This window comes from Stegostoma tigrinum, chromosome 17 (assembly GCF_030684315.1).
Source record: "Stegostoma tigrinum isolate sSteTig4 chromosome 17, sSteTig4.hap1, whole genome shotgun sequence".
NCBI classification, from domain to species: Eukaryota; Metazoa; Chordata; class Chondrichthyes; order Orectolobiformes; family Stegostomatidae; genus Stegostoma; species Stegostoma tigrinum.
This window is the reverse complement of record NC_081370.1, coordinates 32,583,002-32,610,371: the sequence shown is the minus strand read 5'-3', so window position 1 is coordinate 32,610,371 and position 27,370 is coordinate 32,583,002. Positions and strand designations below refer to the sequence as shown.

Genomic DNA, 27,370 nt, shown 5'->3' with positions numbered 1-27,370 from the left:
GCCCGCTCAGACGTCCATTCCCTGACGCCTCTGCAGACTGCGCTCGCTGGAATCTGGCATGAACCACCTTTAACCTCAAAACCCCGGATATCCTGAAGTACTGCCCAACCCAAACACCCACTCATTGAAGCTAAGTAATTCTGAAGAAGGGGCTGTGCCAGCTAGTGCCCGTTGTGATTGTGTGCCAACACATGAACACTTTGCTAACTTTGGACTGTGCACATGATTGGGTAGTTAGGAGGGGAGACTGTGCGCAGACGTCTCAGTTGTTGCCTCGAGGAAACCAGGGAAATGCAAGAGAATCTGCAATGGTTGGACATCCTGGCTACCCATCATGCAGACCACTGAATTTTTATTGTCTTTGATTTCACTTGTACAATTTCAAGGACATAAAGTCACTGCCACAATGCCGTACTTGCACCAGTTGTCATAGACCAAACCATGTGATTTGTGTCAAATTCCTGTGATGATATAATCAAGGCAATATATAAATTGGATTATTCAAATATTGATAGGAATGGAGCAAACAAAGCAAAATTAACAATAGAAATAATTATTTTATTTGTTTTTTTCATAGAGGTTGCCATAGTGATAATGCCTCTTCATGATTTGCAGTTAGTAACTTGTTCAAGGATAATCTGCTATAGTCCTATCTGAACTTCGAAGTATTAATGTTTCTTCTTGATATGCTTTTTAATTCTCAATGCCTCATTGTTTACTGGGTAGCACAGTTAAATCCTACAGAATTTAAAATAAGTATAATTAAGGAAAGGACAGATTATTTCAATGTGAAACAAGTCCATATACTAGTTTATTTAAAGTTTTTGTAACTTATCATATCCAAGAAAGGAAAAAGTGAAGTTTCCAAGCTAACAGTGAACCCCAAATCTTTCAGTTGAGCAATCTAGCACAGAAAAGCTTTCTAAGTAATTCTTCAATGAAGCCAAGTGACATTCTCTGGTTTAACCCATTTAAGAGCATTCTTCGAACTCCGTTACATGATTGCAGGTGAAGACTGGGTGACAGAATTGCAGATTTTTTAGGAATCCTTCAGTTGACCTATCCATTGTTATTCTTGCATTTAATACTTTTATTAGAGTTACAAATACGTGTCAGATGTTGATGTCTGAGGTGAACCTGATAAGGTTATAAATAGTACTGTCTTTACCACTGAGGCAATGTGTCTGTCCAGCGTATGCTTTGTCAAATAAAGGTGTTCTGTTACAAATAAGGAAAGAATGGCTGAATGACAGCTCAGAATTTAGGATTGTGCACAGGTATGAAAATCTGGTTAATAAGCACTTGTTCCGTAATGTTCAGGACTGATTTTCCACTACTTCAGTTTCCATTACAAGACTAATTCTGAGGATGAAACCCAATAACAATCATCCATTCAATTGGCACTTCAATCCCAGTAGAATGTGACTCATGTAAGCTTGCTTTGACTTCAGTTTCATTCCTACAGGTAGAAAACTTGCAGGAAATGGTTATTTATTTTGACATTTGATTTATAATCTGTGAAGCATGTAATATTTCAATGGAATTTCCTGAGAAGTGAATATATTGCTATTAATAAATGGCTTGTATAAAGTGAGCATTCAGATGAACTGAGCCAGTGGAGTTTAATTCAAGGATTGGGAAAGGCATTCCTAAAGTAACGTGCAGTATGTTAAATGCTGCAATGCGCTTTGTACTGGAATTGGAAATTTTAGGATAGAAGTTGGTCCTTGTGCTTCCATTTTGAAAGCAAATGGAAGAAAAAACATTCTGGAGTCACCCCAAGACTGCCTGAGAAAGAACTGGCCCAGGTTATTGTTATTGGATTGTTACATATGCGAGGGAGGGCCTAATGCCTGTCACAAGAAATTGGGCTGCCCTGAACAGAGCAGACTGCAGGCATGCACTGCTCAGGATATGCCTTCGCTGGCAGCTTTCAACAACAAAAAAAACTATGTTAATTGTTTGCCATTTTGGTGCCAGCTATGGTCAGTAGCATTCTTCCCTTTAAGACCTGAGTTTGTGTTTCGAGCTTTGCAAGAATCAAGGCTGACACCACTGAGCAACTGGACAGAATGCTGTATTGATGGAACTGCCAACTTTCAGGTGAAATTTAAAACCCAAGGCTCCTACTGTCTCCTAGCTGCACAAAAAAATCAAAATCCCACAGTACAATTTTGAAGATAAAGAAGGGGACTTATATCAATTTTCCTGGCCAATACTTGCCCCTTAGTCAACATCGCACAAACATCAAGTCAAGTTGCTGTAGTCTTACCAGGCCATAGTGCTGCTCTCAGAGAGAAGATTGTGGTGATTCCACCTGAGGGCCACCGTACCTCAGGCAAAGGGATAGGTTGAGAAAGCAGGCCCTTCATTGTGAGCTCAGCCAGTGATGGGAATTGAACACACAATGTTGGCATCACCCTCCTTCGTCAAACCAACCATCCAGCCAACTGAACTAAATTGACTCTCACAAAAACATATCCTCTTGTCATTATCACGTTGCTGTTTATTGGAGTTTTCTGTGCACAATTTAGTGGTTGTGTTTTCTACATTACAGCTGTGACTACACTTGAGAAAGTATTTCATTAAAAATCTAAATCTTTCTTATTTTCCTGGCTTCACTGTACTTCTCCAGACCAGAGCCAAAGACCAATTATTATGCCTCCCCCACAATCCCTACAGACCCACCTCCACCGCCAACCAAACTCTGTCCACACATGGACTTTTCTGAGGCACTACAGAAGTCAGTTGACACTCTAAATATTTAGGTGAGACCCAAGGGTGAATTTCCCATCATCCTCAGGATGTAATCTTTGGTTGCATAGATTTTGATATGTGCCAGTTTACTACATTAAAAGGAGCCTGCATGAGTTTGTAAGCACATGAGGAGATAAGCAACCTCTGTACCACCTACTGATTTAATCAACTGAGAAAGCTTTAATTTAATCCTACTATCTCTGAAGCTTTAATTTGGACTACTTTAAAGAGACTTGTAATAGTGAAAAGGGAAAGTTATTCAGGCCATCTTTCTTTGTCCATCCATTGAGGAAGACACTAAAATTATCTCACTGAGGCATCCAAGTAGATAAAAAAGTTACCTTGCATACGGTCCTTTTATATCAATCTCACCCAATTATTTGATCATTATTCCCTTTAGTTTTGAAACTGTGTACAAGTTGGTGTGTACTTCCATTTGCTCTGGCTGTGGAGGCCTAATTTTTAATGGCTCCACTGAAATTTGCTTGTGTATCTTACACTTATCTCAGAACAACTCAGAGTTCAAGGACAGATTAAAATAATCAACTATTGCCAAGGTCACTAATTATTGATTTTTAAAGCAAGTGATAAGAGAGAGAGGGTGCAAACTCCTGGTCACATAATGCAAACATAAAAGAAATCTACTGATCCCTATTCAAGCTCCAACAACACATGGACTTTTAAGGGTCCCAACACTGAAATGATTGATTGAAAACCAAAATGATTGATTGAAAACCAAAATGACTGATTGAAAACTCAGTCATATTAATTTTCTTTTGAATTATGACATTGTCACTTTTATCATTGACTTTTAACTCCTGCTGGGGTCATAGAGTCCCTACAATTCGGCCCAACAAGTCCATATGCCCGTCCAAAAACTATCCCACCCAGACCCATTCCCCATGTCTAACCCACCTAACTAAATATCCCTGGGCATTATGGGCGATTTAGCATGGCCAGTCCATCTATCCTGCATATCTTTGGGCTTTGGGAGGAAACCGAAGCACCCAAAGGAAACCCACGCAGGCATGGAGAATTGAAAACTCCACACAGACAGTTGCCCAAGGATGGAATTGAACCCGGGACCGTGGTGCTGTGAGGCAGCAGTGCTAGCTACTGAGCCACAGTACTGCCCCTGTGCAGATAATTTTATGATGCCTTATTATTCCATTACTGCAGTGGACACAAATGTGGGGTTGGTGACAAAGTCAAAGCATTTCCACTTTGGAAACAATACATACTAGGGTTAAAGGTCAATGGCAGAATAGCTGAAACTAAGGCCTGCTGGTCATATTCTCATTTGATATGGTTCCTCTGATTGCTTTGAATTTAATGAATTTAATGACACAGAAGTGCAATTATTTTTATGTGTATATTTAGTAAACATTTGATATATTATGAACATGCTGTTTTTCCCAGATGTTGTCAACCCAAATTCATATTTGCTGAAAAGTTTCATCTTTCATGACACTATGTTGTGATGATTTTGTGCTTTAAGTCTTTGTCTTCTGTAACCATTTCTCTGTTTTTAAATAAATTCATTCCACAACCTATTTCTGGATCTCACGTGGGCTGAAGGGGGAGCCTGCTTTGCAAATCTAATAGTTCTGACTCTCGAAAATAAACTGTTCAGAAATGTCTTGTATTCCATAATGTTAAATTGCTCAGGGATTGAAATGAAATGGAATAAAATTACTTTTATTCCTCCTTAGCCTATTACAAAGAAGCAAAAGTTGGCATACATCAAAACCTCATGCAATCGTATGTATCGTGAGTTGGACTGGGCATCTTTGTTTGATTCAGTGCTTAGCTTCAAAATTTCCTCATCTCGTTGGAGTTTAGAGGAATGAAAGACTCTTAGAAAACATGACTGAGTAGTTGTGGAAATATTGTTTCTTTTTGCGGGAGAGTCTAGGACCAGAGGATACGATCTCAGACTAAGAGGTAGCCCATTTAATACAAATGTGAGAAAGATTTTTTTCTGTCAGAGAGCAGTAAATGTTTTGGATTGTTTAGCGCCAAGGACTGTGGATGCTGCATCATTAAGTATATTCAAGGTTGAGATAGATTTTTAGCCAGTAAGTGAATCAAGGTGTTTTAGGGAAAAAGCACCAAAGTGGAGTTGAGGATTATCAGATCAGCCATGATCTTATTGAATGGTCGAACAGACTCGATGGACTGAATGACCTATTTTTCCTTCTACATCTTATCATCTTGTGGTTTCATGGTCTTTTGTGTTTGCATTATAGTAATTGCACATAAAAAGAAGGACAACAAAACTCTAGGAATGTGACCAGCTGTAAATTATCTGACAGATTTGGGTGTTAATTTAACTCTTCCCTGGCCAAGTCTTTGATATATTTCAATGAACTTGTGTACTTAGTATTGCATAGGACTACAAAAGACAATTTGTAATCAAGGTTACAGACTTGCTTCACCACATTATTTCTGTTAATCTTCAAAATTTGTAACTGTCAAAGATTTATCAAATTCCCATTTGAATTTATAAACTCTTCTTCCAATACCTTCATGATATTTATTCCACATATTCTCCATAAATATCTTAACTGTAATAATTTACTTTTTATAATCTACATTTGAATCTCTTTTCTGTTGTCCTAAAATTTGCCTTAATATTGAGCATCTCTGTAGAATCCAGTTTATTTATTCACTTGAAGAGGTTAAGTATCTCATTATGGTCACTTTTAAGATGCCTTCTCCTCAGTGTAACAATGGCACCCATACTCTTTCTCTGGGTGAAATGGTTGTTTCCACTCTCGACTTAGTTGACATTTTTTGAACTGCCTCTAAGACAACCCTGTGATAAAGCAGCCAGAACTAAATACCAATAATTAAGGAACAGTAGTCCAGAACTTTGCCCTAACTAACTCCTTTGACACACACAATCATTGGTTAGTGGAAGCTGTATTTGATAGAGGTGAACAGCTTTAACATCCAGAAGCCCCAGTTCCAGCAGACAGTGTTCACCCGATTATTAAGGATGCAAATTTCAATGACTTGACACATTTCTACACGGTACATAGCTAGTTCACTGGATTTGTGCTATAAGTCATGCATGTATCAAATCTCTGGCTTGGATTAGGCCTCTCGTTAGAAGTTTGCATAGCTGCAAACTGCAATGACTGAACCAATTTTCATGTCCCACTTTTAGTGATTTTTTTTTAACAAACTGGTCTTTTTCAGAGCCTTAAAATAAAAATCAATTGCATGCCCTTTCTGAGGCTTAATTGCCTCTTTCTCAGTGATGTCTGATGCTTTACAGTGACAATTATTGCCAAAGAATGCATTGTGGGATTCAACTTAGCGATGTGGCTCCTTGTGCTGATTCCCAGTAGGAAGAATGAGGGAAACAGTAATAGTCAATACATTTGTTTATGATTAGAAATTAAAGTGTGGTTAGAGCCGCACAATATGCATAAGTACTGGGATGCTGCAGAAAATTAAAAATAGCATTCAATCAGCGCAAACATTTTCATTTGATTATACGCACAAAATGAATGCGGTTTTATTCTCTTTAGTGTATTTTTGGGAATAGATATTCCTCCGTGTGCTATATTTAACAAATTGATTAACATGTTTGGGTGGAATTCTTCTGTTCTCTGTTTTAGTAAAGACACTAACTCAATTTTTTTAATTGGGTTAACTACTTAATTAAAATAGTGATCAAAGCAATTACTGTTGTAAGATCACAAAATAAAAAAATACAGCAGTGTTTTGTTTTGTTTAAAATTCAAGGGCATAAATAGTCTAAAGTCTTTTGTGAGTAACAGCAGCACTTGGAAATCATAATCTAAGGTTAAATGAGTGCACATTTGGAATTTATGAGTTAAACACAGAGGCAGAATAGATTTGTTAGAGACAAGTTGTATTTTTCAAAAAATAACCATTGTATTGTAAGTTGTATTTTTCAAACTTAGCAAGCCTTTTTGCAATGTGGTCAATGTGCATGTAAAGGAGAGTATATGCAATGTATATGCACTTTTAAAAGACATTAAATAAAACAGATCACAAGAGAATTATTACAAAAATTGAAGCATATGGTTTAAGGTCTTGGATAGAAATTCAGACGATGAAAATAAAGATGTTAAGGGGCTAATATTCAGAAACAAGAAAGTTTGAAAGCTGGAAATTCTATTTCCTTTATGTGTAGATGATTTGTACTCCGATGTAGAGATCACAACAGAATATTTACTGACAGCACAAAATTGACAGTGTGCAGCAAGTGAGTTAAGTTGTAAAATAAATACAGAAAATTATGGACATGTCAGAGAGGGATGCAAATTAATGTGGTTTAAGTGCATGTTTGGTAGACATTGCTTTATCATTACATTTTGTGTCACTGTTGCTTTTTCCAAAGAGCAGGACAGTCGATGCTGGCTTTTGATGTTAGTGGAAATCTTGTGCAATTGTGTTGGTTTTATACCCTTGCTGTGCTTGGTCATGAGACTACTCTGCGTTTGCTTCTGTCCACAAACAGTACTCCTCCAGTTAGCTAGATCTGCCCACTTACTGATGTAGTGACTGGATGGTTATAAAGGAATTTGAAGTCTTGTTTAATGCCTGTCTCAATCTATTCCTCCGGGTGAAAAGAGAGATCCTCCAAATATGCAGGAATCTCCATAAAGAACTGGACTCGTTTTCCTTTTGCCATCTACTTCATTTTGCCCAGTGGTTCTAATAAACTAGTGATAATGGGAACTGCAGATGCTGGAGAATTCCAAGATAACAAAATGTGAGGCTGGATGAACACAGCAGGCCAAGCAGCATCTCAGGAGCACAAAAGCTGACGTTTCGGGCCTAGACCCTTCATCAGATGAAGGGTCTAGGTCCGAAACGTCAACTTTTGTGCTCCTGAGATGCTGCTTGGCCTGCTGTGTTCATCCAGCCTCACATTTTGTTCTAATAAACTAGTTTGCTGCCTGGGACAACATTTCACCATCTGAGAAGACAACATACTTCTTTGTCTTACTTCTTTCTATATGTAGATGCCTGTAAACACACAGAAGACAATTAGTCTGTCTCACTCTGTCTGTGCTTAGTCACTTAAACATCCAGTTAATTATGCATTAGTTGGAAAGTTGGGTGAAGAAATGGCACATGGAGTTTAATCCAGACAAATATGAGGTGACGCATTTTGGGAGATTAAATGCAAGAGGAAAATCTATAGTAAATGGGTGGACCCTTATCAGCATTGGTATACAGAGGGATCTTGAGGCACAGTTCACAACTCCTTGAAAGCAGCAATACAAGTGGATATGATAGGAAAGAAGGCAAATGGCATACCTGCTTTCATTGGTCAGGGCATTGAGTGTAAAAGTTGGCAAGTCCTGTTGCAGCTGTATAAAACTTTAGTTAGGCCACATTCAGAGTATTGCATGCAGTTCTGGTCACCACGCAACTAGAAGATTGTAGAAGCTACGGAGATGGCGCAAAAGAGGCTTACCAGGACATTGCATTGATTGGAGTGTATTAGCTTTAAGGAGAGGTCGGACAAACTTGGATTGTTTTCACAAGAGTATCGGATGCTCAGGGTGACCTGATACAGGTATACAAAATTATGAGAGGCATGAATAGGGTGGATAGTCAGAGTCTTTTTCCCAGGGTGGAAATATTAAATACTAATTGGCATAGGTTTAAAGTGAGGGGGTGAAAGTTTATAGGAGATGTCCAAGGCAATTTTTTTTTTACTCAGAGGGTAGTAGGTGCCTGGAACGTGCCGATGGGGTGTTTGTAAAAGCAGATATAATAGCAATATTTAAGAGCCATTTAAGATTGACACATGAACAGGTGGGGAATAGAGGGGATATGGACCATGTGTGGGCATATGGGATTAATTTAGAATGCCATTATGGGCGGCCCAGACATATTGGGTGAAGGGCCTGTTCCTGTGCTGTACTGTTCTATATTCTATGTTGCTAAAGATACTGAAAGATCTGAAGTTATTTAAACATTCTGTTGTGCAGTTTGTCTCTTTATTTGCATCTTAGCTCTTCCTACCAATGAGAAAGAGATGTTGCGATGTTTGAAGGTTGACGTTTGTATTACCAAATGCCTATCCTGCAACTCAGCATATCTGTGAAGAGATAAATATGACACATATATGATGTGGAGGAGCCGGTGTTGGACTGGGATGGACAAAGTCAGAAGTCACACAACACTAGGGTACAGTCCAACAGATTCATTTGGAATTGCACAAACGTTTGGACTGCAGCTCCTTTGCCAGATGCAGTAAGAGAGCAGGGCACATGGACACAGTTTATAGGCAGAGAGATCAAGAGCAGAGAGATCAAAGATCATAAACCGCATGCGCGAGAACTCGTGCACACACGCACACCTACAGGATGAATCATTTCATTCAAGATGTTTGTTTATTTGTAGATACGTTCTATTTTATTTCAAAAAAAACACACAAGATGCCACATTGACTAGAAATTTTAAATTCCAGCTTTTGGAATAAAACCAGTCTGATTCCTCGTTAAAACTCAGACAGATTCTGAATAAAGCTTCACGCCTGCAATTCAGTGTCTGACGTGAAATATTGCCTTTTGTATATTCTTATAGCTCAGCCTGATTGTCCTGTCAGCACAGCATTGACATTGACTTTATAAACACTTTACATACCATCTAATACTCTTGGTCACCTGCAGAGACATACCAGCTGACACTCCATTCATACCAGTTTTATGATCTTGTGATCTCTCTGCCTATAAACTCAGTCTGTGTGCCCTGTTCTCTCACTGAAGCCGCTGCACTCCAGATGTTTGTGCGATTCCAAATAAACCTGTTGGACTATAACCTGGCGTTGTGTGACTTCTGATATGCCATAAATAAATTGATTTTGCCTGAAGATGGCTTGCTGACTATTCATTTGTGGATTTGAGTGTGATGATATATGGCACTACAACGTCAAAATGCATATTAAGTAAGCTATGAAAGAAAAATAAGGTTATTATTTTGCTGGTGGCTGTATCACGATGCAATAGGAGGTTGATGTTGTATAAGTTTGTCAGTACTGCCCACCAAATATAAAGGAGTGTTCCTATGAGGAGCTAACCTGAAAATAGGGGTGTCATCTTCTATTTGTTTGTTTATTTCTAAGTTATGCACCAGCTTATTTTAGTACCAACAATGTGTTCTTACTCTTGAATATAGCCCAAGATCATTCTCATGTATCTCAGATGTAATAGAACTAGTTACTAAGACCACTGTAATAAACCTGTTTATCAAGACTAAACTCATTTGCGACTAAAGATTTAAGGCCAACAGCCTTTACCATTTGGTGTCAGTAACTTAGTTGAATTCAAAGAAGCATTGATGATAGTAGATCTATCCACGCATCACAGATGGTCCTGGTGGATATGACCAGAACATAGACCATGGTAGCATAGCTGGCATCTGCAAATGCACCATCTGAGATAAATACTTTGTGGTCTGCATATTGCTAACAGTTTGGTATGGTGATACACTGATTTCCTTAGGCTGGCAAGATTCGTTTTCCAGCAACTTCTGTTTTTGTTCTTGATAAGCTCAGCAGGTCTGGCAGCATCTGTGAAGAAAATATCAGAGTTAACGTTTCGGGTCTGGTGACCCTTCCTCAGAAGGATCTACTGAGCTTTTCCAGCAACTTCTATTTTTGTTCCTGATTTACAGCCTCTGAAGTTCTTCCATTGTTTTTTAAAGATTTATTTTCAGTTTCCCTGGGGTGTCAGAAACAGAACTCTTTTTGCTACATCATCCCATGTGGGCTAAGTTGTTCGCCAGTGGGGCAGAGTGTAGCACAAGTGTTAAGCAACGTAGCCTTTTGTTTGTCTTTTTTCTAGCGCCACAGTCACACCTAATGAAATTCATACTGTTTAGCTGCTGCAGTTTTATAGTCTGTACAGATAAGATTATCACAAATGGTAGAGTGTTTTTTGGCTTTAAAAACCTAGCCCCTTTACAACAGTACTGCAGACCATTAAGATATGCAACAGAGCCTGCAATCCTTTCCCCATCCATCCCAATGATCCAAGCTCCCAGCAAACATCCCAACAGGTCAGAGGTTTGTTATGAAGATATAATTAAGGCCAATTCCAGGGGATCCAGTAGACCAGCTATGCACAGTGTCTGCATGTATTAAGTCTGTTCCCTATCTGGCTGAACAAAAACTGACATCAGCCTTTATACGTAATCCAATAAAGCAGTTATTGTGAACAAAATTAACTATTAATCCTTAGGCCACATGCATTTGCAAAGGGCAAATTATCAGGACTTGGTCCACTTACAGGAACTGCTGTTAACCTATTGAAAGGGAAAATGTTTCTATAAAACTCAAAATGGTAACAGATGTACTCTAACCAGTACAGACGGCAGCACTTTTTAAAAGCCAACGAATGGTATTCGTCAACTTCAATTTTCTTCGGTTATGCTTACATGGTAATTAGTTAGAAGAGCAAATATAAATGGTTGTCTGCTTGTACTTTGTAGTTTGAAAAATTATATTGATGTTTTAAAGCTATAATTCATCCATAAAGTGGCAATAGTTTCAGGCTAATAATTAGAAGACTGCCTCAACCAAAATACCTTAAAATAAAATCTGTTCCAGATCTCATCTTTATGCCTCTGAGTGAGAATAAGCATCTTGTCATGTGCAGTATATGTACATTGTATGGATATTGGTGTTACAAGTGTACACATGTTTTCAAAAGGAACATCGAAGAGTGACCCAAAAGAAGTCTTTAAAGTCACGTAGGGACTTCAGAGAGTGGATACAGAGAAACTGTTCCTGTGAGGAAGAGGAAAACTAGAGGCTGTTAATACAAGATATTCACCCAGAAATCCAGTGCAGAGTTGTTATCCAAAGAGCAGTGGCAATATAGAACTCAGCACCGCAGGGAATAGTTGACACTAAAATGAATACATATAAAGTGAGGGTAAATAATAATACAAGAGAAAAAAAGGGATAAAGGGTTATAATGCTAGAGCTAGCTCAGGGATAATGGGAGGAGAGTTGAGTGGAGCATGAAGCAGCATGAAATACTACAGCTGAAATAGGGTTTGAGCCAATGCTATTGGTGTCATGATCCTCTTCTACATTTCTCCCAACATTAATTTTGAAGATGGTTAACTTTTCAAATTCCTTTGGTCTTCTCTCCATTATTTTTGACTAAATGACCACAGTCCTATCTACAGGTACTTCCATTACTGCTCATTGTTGATTATTTTAATGCTGATGTTTGGCTCACTCCCATTCAGTTACATTTTGTCTCCCATCTGCTTTTGGTCAGTGCATTGCACATTAACAGATCTCGATTCATTAACTTGCATTATACGGTAGCAGAAATCCAAATACATACGCTAGCTGAGTTAGAAATTCAAATTCACATCTGCCAGTGCACAACACTGTGCGTTATTGCTTTGCAAATCTGCCTTGAAATGGGGATTTCAATGGGTGACCCACATGAACTGAATTTGTGATTATAACATATTGTAATAAGTGCTGGAGTTAAAATTTCACAGTAATCAATTGCTGATTATTCTTTGATAAATCTTCAGTGATGATACTGCGAGTGTTCAGCTCTCGTCTGAAAATCGCTGCACTTCAGTAAAATGGAGCGTGTGGATAAATGTTAGCTGTGTTGACATTGCCATAATTTTAACCTTGGACAATATCAAAACAATAGTCCATTTTAAATCACTTGTAATGCCCTGAAAATCAGTAGAAGAGTATAATGGGATACCTATTTGATCGTGCTCATTTGTACTATTACAAAAGTATTTCTAAAAAAAAAGATGCTTTTTTTTGAAGCTTCAAGCCTTGTACTTATCAGGATAATTTGCAAGAAAACCAATTCACCAGGAACTATAACACTTACACTGCTAATTAGTTGGCAAGTGGCAGAGGAATTGCCATGGAGAATGCAATGATCCATGCTTACAGTTAAATGCCAAGCTTTGATTAAATTTAAAATGAAGCAGTTTGATGCAGATTAGCCAGGGCATTGCCCTGACAAATGAACCTTTGGCTGTCACCTTTTTTGTTGAACTGAAACAGGTACAGTGCATACACATTCTTTCTGTCTGCAAAGAATGGGGTCCTGTGCATTAGCATATGTACCTTCCAATACACTGTGAGCCTGGCTGACAATCTGAAATTTGCTGTCTGCATAATTCTTTGCATGCTCAGTGTTATCCAGCAAATGTTATTCAATTGTAGAATCACATCTAACATTTGACACTGTTTTGTGTTTTGCAAGGACAGGCTGGTTGGTCAGTTTTGCAGTTTGCCGTTGTTGCAGGCAGTCAAAGAAGTATGTGTTGATATAATCTGCCAGTGTTTGAAACATATGTCCAGTACACCTGCATCATACTGGCACAGAAACTATTGCTCACATTTGTCTGATGCCTTACACTTTCTCGAGTAATATAAGGCAGATTGGGCATTTTTCAGTACCAAGAATGATTGGCTTGGGGTGTTTCTTGAGCTTGTGCTGTAACACCACCTAGGCCCGAAACGTCAGCTTTTGTGCTCCTAAGATGCTGCTTGGCCTGCTGTATTCATCCATCTCCACACTTTGTTATCTCATCAGAAAAATAGTTTTGATTGACAAATATTTATAGCTATTCAGGCCAGGTATACACACATACATTAAAAACATTTGAAAAGGAGGATTAATGTAGGAGTTGACCATGAAAAGCTATCACAGCCAGCAGGATAAAGAATATACCTAGAAGGGGACATGGAGATGATATACATATGCTATTAGTTAAACCAGTGCTTAGCACACACAACAAAATAATATAAGCAATAGTTTAATCATGAAAAAAAAGGCCTGGAAAGATACATGGCAACATCACTCCTGGGCATGAAATTAATGTGTTAATTACTGAAGAAATACTGGAACCATCCAACTGATAATGATGCCAAAGATCCTTATCACATGAATATCATTAGAAACCAGGATAAGACAACACTCAAAGAAAGAAATGAAACATCTTTACCGATAAATCTTTTACAAAGGATGTTTTTTTAAGATTGGGAGAATATGAGAGAGGAAAAAGGAGTATGAAATATCATTAATAAGTTGACTAGATAAAAGCTCACACCTTCATTAAGGAATCTTCACCGAATAATTAAGATATAATGTTAAATGATACAGCAGCTCATGAAAGTTGGGCAACCTGTGAGGGGGTTGACATCCATATTTGCACATGTTAGTGGGGGTGTTGATCCAAATCTTATAAAAAAGATGTTTTTACTAAGATTTCAGAAGTATTAGAAACCCTTAGATAATATCTTATCCACTTCTTTATTTTCTCAAGTGAAAATTTGCAGACCATTAAAATCCTCTGGGATAATTGTAGGATAGCTGAGGATTGTTAAAATTAGCCGAACTATGTGGAGAAAGGTCATATTCTTGAGCAACTTCTTCAGCTTTGGGATGGTTACGTAAATCTTGTAAAACTGAAACCAAGCATTTGTGGAACTGAGTAACTTAAACTTAGCAGGCAAAAGATATGAGGGAAATACATCTGATTCAAGGCAGTTCTGAATTAGTTAATTCTGAATAAGAGTTAAAAACTAAACTAAAAAACTATGAATCACTTCAGCATTGTATACAGTGGGAAATGATCTGTTATCATCTGGAAATATACCACATATACTAGTTCCCCTTTATCGATTCTAATTATTGTATCCTCAATGAACTTTGGCAAATTTGTCAACAATGATTTTCCTTTCATAAAACCACGTTGAGTCTTCTTGATCTAAGCTTTTCTAAATATTCTGCTTTATCTTTCTTAATAATGGAACCTAGCTTTCAAAACGATAGATGTTACAATAACTGGACTGTACTGTCCTGTTTTCTGTCTCCCTCCCTCCTTGAACAGGAGTACCACATTGACTGTTTTCCAATCCAGTGGAAACCTCCTAGAATACAACGAGTTCTTGTTGAGATTGCTAGCCACTAAAGGATCCTTAACTACAAGGTCTCATATTACTCCTCCTTCCTTGCACATTACTAGATCTAAAATATTTTGCTCATTGCCTGGTTGTGCAACATTCTATTCTAAGAAACAATCCCTGATGCATTTTACAACATTTCCTTCCATGTTACTGTTGCCGATCTGATTTGTCCAAACAATATGCAGATTAAAGTTACTCATGACAACCCTAGTGCCCTTCTTACATGCTTCGATTATTTTCAGTTTTATATTTTGTCCTACAGTGAGGCAGCTTGTTGGTGGTTAAAAGACATCTTCCATCCGTAACTACTTGCTTCCCTTGTTATTTCCTTATTTCCACCTAAGTTGATTTCCCCACCACAATCTATTGCACCTATTATCACTACTCACCACTGCACTTGTTTTATTAACAACACTACCGCACATCAGTATCATTTTTGTCTATTTTTCTGGAACATCAAATATCCTTGAATATTGAGTTCCCAGTCTTCTTCACTTTGCTACCACATTTCTGTAATAGCTATCAAGTCATAATTGTTTATTTCTATTTTTTCCTTGAAGTAATCTATCTAATTATAAATCCTGAAGCTATGACTTATGACCATTATTACGTTTTGTTTCTAATCCCTACTGCACTCTTTTTCCTTTTTTTTGCCCCTTCCTGACACATTTTGATGGCTATTCATCTCTTCATTACCCTACATCTCTTTTTAAATTCCATTTTGACCTTTTAACCTTCCCTTTAATTGAATCTTCCCTATTTTTGAAGTTTGAAGCCCTATCTACAATCTAGCTGTATAATTTGACTGGCACTGGTCCCAGCAAGCTTAAAGTGAAGCTCATCCTAACAGGACAGTGCATTGAATTGTATGAATCCAATATGTGTTCTCACCAATGAAAGTAGATTTATGGTCAACAGTAAATTTTTCACCTAGGCCATCAAGGAAAGGGAGCTCATTTGACTGTTTCAATTCAGATGTGAATTTAAGAGAAAGATAGTGTTTATGAAGAAATCTTAATTGCAGCTGTGGATTCGAATGTAGCAAAAATATTCACTCCATTTGGTCATATGCAAGGTTTGGGAGGTTATGTGACAGTCTGTTATTGGTATTTTTCTCAAGGAGTTCAGAAAAATTGTTTTCAAGAGTTGGACCTAGTGGGGATCCATGGGAACACCACCATTTTGAGCATGCACGGTGTAGTTAAACTGATCTCAATGGTGCGAGTTGCTGAGTTCATCGGTTCCATGAATACTAATTTACAGGTAAAGTTGGCAGGTCTGGATCACCATGATATAGATAGGATCAGCCAGTTCTTGTGTCGTATGTGATAAATAATCCGTAATTCAAATAACTTAAAAATGCCTCTTAAACGCCAACATAACTTGCCTCACTGAGTGGGTTATTTCCTTTGTTTCCTGTTTATAGCAATGAAAGTGCACATTGTGGCATTAAACCCCTCAGTTCTTTGGCCACTGTTAAAAATAATCCATCATTCATCACCATTGCTGCTCGTTCATTAACTGTGATAATTCTCAGATATGATTGATGCTTCTGATGCAGTCCTTGGAACATTTAACGTTGCCTCAATTTTAACAAGCCCTTCATCATCTCAATCTCTCCCTCCAATATCTAAGCACTGTCTTGTTTATCATAATCTAAAGATACTTAAAGCATGCACCCAGCAACTTTTTAACACAGAGGTTCAATTGCTGCACAGAAATCTCCACTAGACCCTGACTGCACATTAATTGATGAAGCATGGGAAGATATATCCACATACATTACTCATATGATATATTAACATTTAGCTTCCTTGAATCTCCAGACTAGCTGGTTCATTTTTCATTATTGTATTCTAAAAATGATACTTTTAATTGACAGTGCCACTTTCTGTACTGTCTCTTTGTTAATTTCAGGCCAGGTTCGCATTTTCAAAGACCACATAGACAGTCAGTAATTTATCTGCTGCAAGATGATCTTGTAACAGAATTATCAGTGTAGAAAAGAATGCAATGAAACTTTTTGACTTTAGGTAACAAAAAGAAACTATGAGAATAAAATCACAAACAAAATTAAAGCAAGCAAAAAGTTCTCGTTTCAGTAAAACCTCATCAAATTATTTCAGAAATGTGTGGCTTTGAAATAAAAAGTATCCTTTTGCCCTCATTCAATCATAGGGACTTTTAAAAATAAAGACTAAAATATCGACAATGTTCTTTTGAATTCCTTTCTGCTATTCAGGAATGGTTGCACTGCATAATCCCTTTAAAATCATTGCAAGGTCACATAAGTGCCCTTCTGAAAGAGCTGATAGCTTGTTCATGACATGTTTGTGCCCTGCTTTGGATACTCTCACACAGCACAGTACAAAGGATAAGGAGACACTGATGCAACTTAGAAGGTGCATTTCTGATGGGAAATGTTTCCTCTATGCATGTGGTGCTGCAAAATCATAGGGTAGGGAGCTACACAGCGCACAAAATAATCCTTTGGCTCAAATAGAACAACAACAAATAGAAATTCCTACAAGAGCCAGTCAGTATATCAAGTTGACATGTTGTAATATCGGGTAAATTTTCTCAAACTCTTTGGCTTTGCGTTGAGATTCCACCTGAAAATGCTTGCCTTTCTTTTAACCAATAGTTAAATTCTTAAGTTTTCATTTTTGCTTGTTTTATACTCTTAAGACAGTAAGATTAATCTGCTTAATATTGTGAACTTAGATATAGGCTTAAGTAAAGCAAAGTTTGAACGATTTATTTTCAAACATACAAATCTTCCAGATCTAAATCATGATGTTCAATATTTTTTTAGATAGACTTACTCAAGTAATGGAACAGATATACTTCACAGCCAACTCATCTTTATGTATGGGCTTCTCATACTGTTAAATTGTAGCATCAGTTAGGCTGACAGAAAGGGCTTCTGTCTCTTTATCCTTTGTACTGTGCTGTGTGAGAGTGTTACCATTAGCATGTGCTGTGCAGTAGGTCTAGTTATCAGACAGACTGTGTAAAATGATACTTTTTGTCAGACTGACCTTTCTCCAGTACACAGAAGCATACAAAACCTCGGAGGCCTCCTTTGCATTTTATCAAGTTGTTGACTTGGTATTGATGTTTCACTCAACACCTTGTGTAAAATAGACTAGAACCAGTTTTTTTGGATCACTTTTACTAATGCCTTCACTTGTCCCTTTATTAAGCTTATAGCTGTCTCCAGCACTGTTTTTAATAGTTACTGAGGGCATGTGAAGTTTACTCAAAGTTGCCATCCAACAGGCTCAGAGTTATGATCTGGATTAAACATGCATAGAAATAAATCCAGTCAGAAAAATGCCCATTTTGTGGTACAAGTTCTCAGATATGAATACATGTCCTGTGGAGTTAAGTATATGAGAAATGGAAAATATTTCTGCATGTGTTCACCATTCAGAAATGCAATTAGTGCTTAATCAATTCATAGCTATATTGCTCTGTTCATTGTGGTCTATAAATTATGTACAGTTTTGGTATGTTGTTTGGAATATCACTCAGTTGATCTGCTTAAACATGACGTACAGTTCCAGGTACCATAATACAAATCACAGTTGAAAGCCAATGCATCAGACTGTGTAACCAAGTATTTTCAATCAGTATATTCACTGTGTAGTGTAATTTATTATTTTAGAGCAGTAAGTTACTACTAATATAAATATATATTCCAGTATTTTGCACTGCCCAGAAACAATGAAAATACTGTGTAGTGCACTCTACAGCTCTCCCACGTAATATACCATGTCTAGATCAATCAGATGCCAGGCTATATATCCTACATTTCCAAATTAATGTTTTCATTAAGTCCTATAGCTTATTGTTCAAAAAAATGAAGTTACAATGCAGCTCATTGTATAGATTTAGGTCCACATAGTATGCTTACATTGTAATATTATTCAGACTCCTAAAATGGTAGGTCAGTGTAAAATGTCCGAAATCAATATGACACCCCAGCATGGGGTACATTTCTGTACAGTTTGACACACTGTTCTAGACCAGTGAGGTAAAATATAGCATTCAATCTTCAAGCAGTGCCAAGTTATTCATTTGCTGTAAGTGTAAAACCATATATTTTGAAATACTTTCATTTTATTTGTAATGTTTTATATTTCTAACTCTAAATTTCTTGTGCAATTGAAAGACTTCTTAGAACTTCGTATAATTGGGCAAGTGCCATTTTGATTACACAGTACCTTCCAACAAAACAAAGTCACATAAGCTCAGTTGGTAATTATTAGGAATGAACATGCATTTCAATAAATGAAGAAGGCATGTTCTTTTGCTTGTAAGTCTCTATTTCGCCCAGTGTAGGTTATGGCACTGGGTAAGATGAAAGGAGGGTAAAGGTGTATCCCTACAGTTGATAAGGGAAATTGTTGATGACTCATTTAGGTCTTAGTGGCTGGCTTAAAAGCACACTGAGATTGAAGAAGTAAAGTGTGTGCACAGAAGAGGAGAATTCACTTGTTGAAATATATCTATTTGATATGCACTTCAGAAAAAATGCCATTTGATTGTATGGAGGCAATGAAGCAGAACAGACTGAACTGGAACAGGTCATTTAGGAGGCAAGATGGTCAATATCCATTCAATACTGATGAACAGATTTTACGTGCCTTTCGTAAGGGGCTGAAAGAAGTTTTTGTGAACCGAGTACAAGGGAATGACGTTAAAATGGAATTAGTAACTTTTTGAGATAACATAATTATAGAGGGGCTATTTTCTTTTGTTTCCTATTAACAGAAAAAAAATAGTGCAATTGAGTTAAAAGAAGTCAATTGCTGTATGACATACAGAAAGAAATATTTAAGGTTACAGATATTTTATGCAATGGTGAGTTAGAGGTCTTTTCTGTCTGCATGGACCTAGGTTACTGTAGTTCAGGTCGAACGGATCAGAGTCTTCTCTCAATGCAATTGTTAAGGACTTCAAGTGGACTATTAAGGTAATTTCTAATCAATTCCTCAATGGATAAGCATCAATGACGTAATACCACAGCATAACATCTTTTCATAACTTGGCATAATTGACTACTCAGACCATTGGAGATGATAATTGCTGTTTTACCAAATTGGTAACTATCAGTCTACATCAGTAATATGAATAGATGGATATTAAAAATGACTGGAAAAATGAAAGCAGTTAATGGCTCCATTGTCACGTATACAAAGTGATGTTTTGTGATTTCATTGAGTTTGAACCCAATTAGTTTACTTCTATTTCCACAATTTCAAGTTGTCTTTAACCTTCTGAGTGTTTTTCATTGAAGTCTCTATAAGCAGAATGTGTTAAGCAGTGTTTCCTGTAGGAGAGTGTAAAATAGCTGGAAAGCCAATCTGTCTTCAGATTTGATCAAAGGTGACTTTGTCACAGATGGACGTGTGAATTTACTCCACAGATATTTCTGAAGGAGGACATCAATTGGTCTATGGTTGGCCCCACCTCTTAGTTACAGAACAGATGAATTCGTTCTCAATTGGAAATAAATTTTTAGCCCGGCACCACACTTTTTCGACCGCTCCATTGTTAGTTATAAATCAGATCATGGTTTATTCCAGGTGTTCTTCAAAGCTGGTGTTCTTGTGAATGAGACAGTTTGCTATTTTGTTTCTCAAAAATAGTGTTAGGAGCAAGCAATGATCTGCCCTTATATAATGCATCACTATGATTAAAAAAAAGTCATAACATTTTCAGCTCTCTGGGCTGCTATTTTACTGCTCAAAATTTAAGCAGATATGACTTTTAATATTGTTTCATACTGATAAAGGGAACATTGACAGGTTTTCCACATACTGAAATATTACAATCTGTTATGGTATCTCATTTGAGTTTGAAAGAGCAGGGTATAAGGAGTCAAAACACAAGTTAGGCTCCTTGAGGGTAAAAAAAATGGATGAATAACTAGTAAAGGCTGGATGCTGATCCAGCAGCACTTAACACTGCCAAGATTGACACAGTGACTGTCACACACAAAAAAAACTAACAGATTTTTCTGTTCTTTCTATGCAGGAACGGGTGCCCTTTGAGAATCTTGCACAACAGCTGACAGGAAAAACAGGGGAGGATGTGAAGGTTGGTCCAGGGGTCATTGACCTCACGAGACCAGAAGACGCAGAAGGTGAGTGGGTAACCCTAAGGTCTAACAAAAGCTTACATTGTCAATGAGTATCAACTCAAATAGATTAACTGTTGGTGCTTCTACATTGGCTTCACAGTTTCTCTTTTCTCATCCTTATTTCCCATGTTTCGCCTTGAGCATAACCAGAAACCTACACATTGTAATTCCAATTAACACAATGATTTGTGCTGCCATTACTGCTTAATTATATTGGAAAGATCACAATCTTATGGAGAGTAATTTGGAGTCAACTCACATTTAAAAATGTGCATTGAATTTACATGATTCTATTTGAGGTATTTGTACATGTGCCCAGATGAATTTATACACGGGCCATCTAATCTCAGATCAAAGCAACTTAAATAAAACCCTGAATCTCAAATCATCAAGGTACACCTGAACCCTCAAAGCAATTCAGAGATCTGGGGGAGCAAACAGAGAGCAGGTAAAAGACTCCTGTCACTTTTTATTTTAATGCTGAGTGTAAACCTTGTGAATTTTGGCCTCACCCTGGCTACATCCTCCCAATCCCATGAATATCATGCTCAGGGCACATCTAACCCAGCTTCTCTGCAGTCTAAATAAGCAGTTTCCATTTTGGGGATGTACGTACTGGTGGAGATCAATGTGCCTTGCACCAAATGGAGATCATGTGTTAAGGATCTGTCAGAGAGAACTAGTGGTCTGGCAAGCAAGGCAACTGTTTAATTCTCTGAGGACGTTATGGGAGTAATGTGTTCCATGGTTTTCCAGTGGATAAATCATTGTAAATTCCCTGTAGGCTCTGAAACTGTTTCAAAATGGGTGGAGTGAAGAGGGCAGTGTCAGCCCAAGAATGAAATGGCAACAGGTTCCACATTTTTCTCAAATCTTCAACGATGGTGCAGAAATTCTTCCAAAAAAATTGCCAATAATGCATAAATTATGCTTATAATCTTATTAGCATATTTACTAAATTTGAATAAATCTCTCAAGGTGTTGTCAAGAATTCAGCTAGTCTTGTAGAATATTTGGATTCAATGAATAAATGTAATTTAAAACAAAAGGCCCTGATGCTAATGGTACAGTTATTTTACACGTAACTATTTTAGCAAAAGAATAGAGTCAGATCAGGAACACACTCAGCAGAAACAAGTGATAATGGGAACTGCAGATGCTGGAGAATCCAAGATAATAAAGTGTGAAGCTGGATGAACACAGCAGGCCAAGCAGCATCTGTGCTCCAGAGATGCTGATTGGCCTGCTGTGTTCATCCACCTTCACACTTTATTATCAGCAGAAACAAGTGACTGCTTCATCAGTAAATTATATTAGGATCTGATGCTGCCTGGCCTGCTATGTTCCACCAGCTCTATATTGTGTTGTCTTAGGATCTGGTGAGGATGGTTTGATCCCAAGCAATTCTGACCATGAGGAGCAACTCCTAACAAGCTATTGCAAGATAGCTCTATACTTTACCATCTCCTTGGCCAATGCTAACTGCAGTATTAGAAAGTCAACTGGGCTTCACAGCCTCAGCAACAGTCAAAAGCTGCAGTTTGCGACATGTTCTCAAAAGCTTGATCTCCCATAAGTTGCTGGCCAGAAGCATTTCAATGGTCCTGAAGTGAGCAGCAGAAATAATTCAGCAACTATTGCTGAAACCAAAAAGAGGGGGAACTAGGAGAAGGGTTTGATTTAGGAAAATGTCTTTAAATAAATGCTCTGGAAAGCCAAAAAGTTTCCAGCAGTCGGTGTTCCAGCTGCAAAAACACCGAGAGGCCACATAGTCCTCCATGGTCTTAATCTTCGCTCTGGTGCTGTATGGAGAGGAGGATGGACTTCTGTTTATTGCACAGAGAGCAGAGAAGAAAGAGGCAAGAATATATCTCCCAATCCTTTCATGGGCAACAAACCTTAACAAGAATATATTGCATTTCCTGGGGAGGGAGGGATCCCAATTGGACAAAAGAAAATGCTAACAAAACACACACTGAATGTATTGAAGTAGAAACCATTTAATCAGGAAAGCTGCTTCTTTCTAATTAACTGATCATAGCTCCAAACAGAAGTCACAGCTGACTAGCATTTCTGTCAGCTGCCATGTCAGTCTGTTTTGTGTTGTGTTAGAACGGCTGAGTCTCACAGCTGACTACTAAGCCAACAAGGGGAGATGGAGTTTGCTGATTTGCCCAAACTGAGAATTCAGCCATAAGACATGATTGTTCAACCTGAGCACTGAATTGCATTTCGAAGCCTTCTATCATAGAATCCCTACAGTGTGGGAACAGGCCGTTCGGCCCAACAAGTCTACACCGACCCCTAGAGCACCCACCCAGACCCAGACCCCTATAACTTACCTGATCTACACATCCCTGAACACTACGGGCGATTTTGCATGGCCAATTCACCTAGACTGCACATCTTTTGATTGTGGGAGGAAACTGCAGCATCCGGAGGAAACCCACGCAGAACGGGGAGAATGTGCAAACTCCACACAGACAGTTGCCCGAGGATGGAATTGAACCCGGATCCCAGGCACTGTGAGGCAGCAGTGCTAACCACTGAGCCATGGTGCCACCTTGATCTTCTCATAATGCACTTCTGTGCCATAATCTTAAAATAAATATACTGTGGTTATCACTGCTGCCTCACAGTGCCAGAAATCCAGGTTTGACTCCAGCCTCTGGTAACGGTGTGGAGTTTGCTTGTTCTCCCTGCATCTGCAAGGGTTTCCTCTGAGTCCTCCAACTTGCCCGCTCAGTGTCAGTATGTGGGTTAGGTGGATTGGCCTTGCTAAATTACGACATTGTATCCAGGGATGGGCAGATTAGATGGATTAGCCATGAGAAAATGCAGGGTTACGGGGATAAAGGAGGGTGGGTGGGGGGTAGGTGGTATGTGGTTGCTTGGTCTGGGTGGTATGTGCTTTGGAGGTTTGGTGAAGACTCAGTGAGTCAAAGGGCCTCTTTCTGCACTGTAGGGATTCCATGAAATGTAACTATTTTTTAACAATGTCTGCAAACATGCTGCAACACAACTCCAGAGGAGGTAGGACTTGAACCCAGACCTTTCAGGTCTGAACTGGGGTCACAGTGCCACAAGGCCCTCCTTCTGAATAGATGTACATTTGAAGTCCTAACTAAGATCATTTGAAGGTTCTCACATCAGTAGATTGGCTGAAGTTATCCTCAGGCCTGGTGTGGCACATAAGCAATACACAGGAAATTAAACCTGTACAGTTGTTTTAAAATCACAAATCATGACGTCACTTTTCAGGTCAGTGAATGAGAAACCACACTGGTGGCCCATGTGAGCCTCCTCAATGTTCAGCCCATCTGAGATGGGAGAGAATTGCATCCTCTCCCTCTGGTGGCTGCATTTATATTTGTGGGTTGAACATCTACTGCATCCAGGGGTACTGGCATGTGCATCCGTGTCAACTGCATGTAAGCAATGTAATCTCTTTAAATCAGGAAAATTGGTTCAGCTCAGACTTTAACACACAAATCAAGGATAATTCTCCAGTACAGTAAAGAGGGAACATTGTACTGTCAGAGGTGTTGACATTTATTTAAGTAAAGTCTATCGTCCCAGATGTACATAAATGACCCAATGCCATGCTTTTATAGAAGGGGTATCTACTGTGCCCCAGCTGATATTTGTGACTATCAGACTTTGACATAACAACAGTCACGACAAACCAATAAAAGTACTGTATTTGATGTAAAGTGCCTTTGGGCATCCTGAGATCATGAAAGTTGTTTTATAAATGATCTCCAGAGAGAGGTTTCTATGTTATATACTTTATAACAGCAATTCCCCCCAAGCTGGGTTGCCATTGCAGGCATTGTTGCAAAATAAAGTCAGCATCTGTCTGCATCTGTACGTGTCCTCAACTATTTCCGCCCATCTGTTCCTTTTTGTGTGTTTATGATGCCTCGCTGTACATGTTTGCATTTCACTCTTTGTGTATTCTCACTTTTTGTGCATGTTTGCATCTCTCTATCTTGTTTGTTTGACTCACTTTCCTTGTTTGTGTTTCTCTCTCCTTAAATTTGTTTTTTACACCTCACATCTCTTTCTGCCTTGTGCCTGTTTCTGCCTGATCCCTGTCTTTGAGTGTCTCTCCCTCTCTCTCTTTCTCTCTCCCTGTATCTCACGGGGAGTGATGGTATGAACTGGTTGATGTCAGCTTAACCACCTGCTAAATCCTTTTCCTGAAATTCATTTCCATAGACTTCGCCATTGAATGTTTTATGTTGTTGACCAAAGTGAAAATGATTTCCAGTATGTGAATTTGGCATGGGTTTTTTTGATTAATTTTACAGAAATATCTTAACAATCTTCCCAGACCATATGATTAAACAATAGATTTTTGATTTTCAAAAGCCTTTTGCAAATTTGTCAAATTGCTACTCCTGAATTCATTGGATCAGCAACTGAGTAAAATTACCACATATCTGGTTAAATAGAGGCAACTTTAGAGCAAATTCCAACTATAACATAACAGATTTAATGTCCTGCAACATTTAGGTGTAAACTGTGGGTAGCTCCTGCATAACAACGCAACGTCTACTTTTGTGCTTCTCATCTATAACTGCAAAGAGAAACAAATCCCCTGCGCCAATATTGGTCATACATAAATATTTGTAATAGTTACCATGGTAGTTTAGAAAGAAAAGGCAAGAAACAGTAAATGTTGAAAGTTACACCAGGAACAAAGATAAATATTTCTGGACAAGAATTTAAACTTTAGATAGCAAGTAGGTGAAACAGTGGAACAGTTATCATCCGGAGTGACTGTGGTCAAAAGTAAAGACTAAGATTTTCCTTTCCGTTCAGTCAACTGTGTGTTCCATTTGTCTACTCACTCCCAATCTCTTGGTCTTTTTAAAATGCTCAGATGTAAAACATTAGCAGATACCACAAAGGTTTCAGTGAAGCCTTTTGTTCCCTTGCATAGCAGGGTTTGCAGCTTCCATGCGGCCTGCGTCGTGTGTTTGTTTTAGTTTATTTTGCAGAAGGGGATAGGAATAAGAACACAAGACATACAAGCAGGAAATGAACTAATCCGAACGTGGTTTGCAACAATATTAGACATTTAAAAAGGGACTGATTACCCATTACGATGGAATTAACTCCATATGGACTTGACAATAAGAAGTCTATTATTTTTCCTTCTGTTTGAATTGATGGTTCATATTTCCTCTCTCTAAGAATTAGTACAGAGGGAATTCTTTAAGATTCTCAACAATCAAGGCTGTTGATTACAATTTAGATGGCAAACTTGTGATCCAAAAGGTTTCTTTTCATCCTATCATAGTGAAGAAAATTGCAAATATTCAATGTTTGTCTAGTTGTTCAGAAAACGAAGTGCAGCTTAGTTCTTGGCTGGTTACATGGTATGGGTAATATATTACCTGACTTGCTACGTTACAATTCCACAGTCGTTCTCTGTTTTGTAAAATCCACTGTTACTGCCTACCCGTCTCCTGTCCCAGAGGTACTGCCTCACATGGCTTTTACAGCTGCCAGCCATCCTCTGGCATCCCTCTCAATTGGTGTGTCTTTACCGTGAATCTGGGTAATGAGTGGTAGCAAGCTGCTCAATTATGAGAGTCATCGCAAGGTTTCCTGACTCAATGCTCACCCTGTAATTTTTATAAACATACAGGCTTTTGTACAGGGGTCACTGGGCAACAATTAACACTGGAAACTCCCAGCTGATTTTGTTTTCTCTTCCTTCTCCATTATCATGACCTGGTACCACCCAGGTGGAAATCAACTAACTCAGCATGAATCAATGATCAGAGATGCAATGTTACTGTTGTCTCTGGTCAGTCTGATTTTCTGCCATTCATTTCACAGCAGCTTTCAACACCACAATTTAGGTAGACCGTTTAGACAGTGGAGTGATCCTTAGGAACAGTGAATGGCAAAAATAGAGCCCAGTTAGTGATAACTCTTCCATAAATTAGAGATGCTAAGTTAATTACTTAGGGAGCAGTTAGCTATCCTTCAATTGCATGCAGACTGTTGAAAACTCCACTGTTTATTAATCAATATTTTAATTCCTAATTACTGCTTTCTGTCATCTTGAAATGTTATATTATAATTCAAATTGAAGCTGATTAAGCATGTCTTGTGTGGGTTTTTTAAAGATTGCAACTTGAAAGCTTTTGAAAAATAGATCCTTAAATCAACATAAAAATAAATAACATAAATTGGACTTTGGCTTGAAGGTAACATTATAGTGAAGCCTTGTAAATGATGTATTGTCACTTAAAAGAAATGCTATTACTTTTATTGGGACACACCAGCTAGAATTTGAGGTGGTTACAAATCAAATGTACATAGCACATTATTCAAGATGAATCTGCCTTAGGAGGAAAGAGAAGGCTGTGTTGTGTTTTTTTTAAAAACAAATTCAGTAGTGAAGTGAATGGAGACTTATTGTGTCGCAAACATCAATACTAGTATTGGGACATAACTTCAGCGTTCCTGCTGTTTGG

At 38.1% G+C, this 27,370-nt stretch overlaps 1 protein-coding gene across 13 annotated transcripts in view; it reads left to right on the top strand.

The window, feature by feature from the left end:
* Positions 1 to 27,370, top strand: part of sox6 (SRY-box transcription factor 6) — a 624,359-nt gene that overhangs the window by 570,529 nt on the left and 26,460 nt on the right. For all 13 annotated transcript variants that reach the window (XM_048545909.1, XM_059652056.1, XM_059652052.1 and 10 more), the window contains one exon: positions 20,768 to 20,876. In XM_048545909.1, coding sequence (XP_048401866.1) covers positions 20,768 to 20,876 — 109 coding nt within the window. The remainder of the gene's footprint in view (positions 1 to 20,767; positions 20,877 to 27,370) is intronic.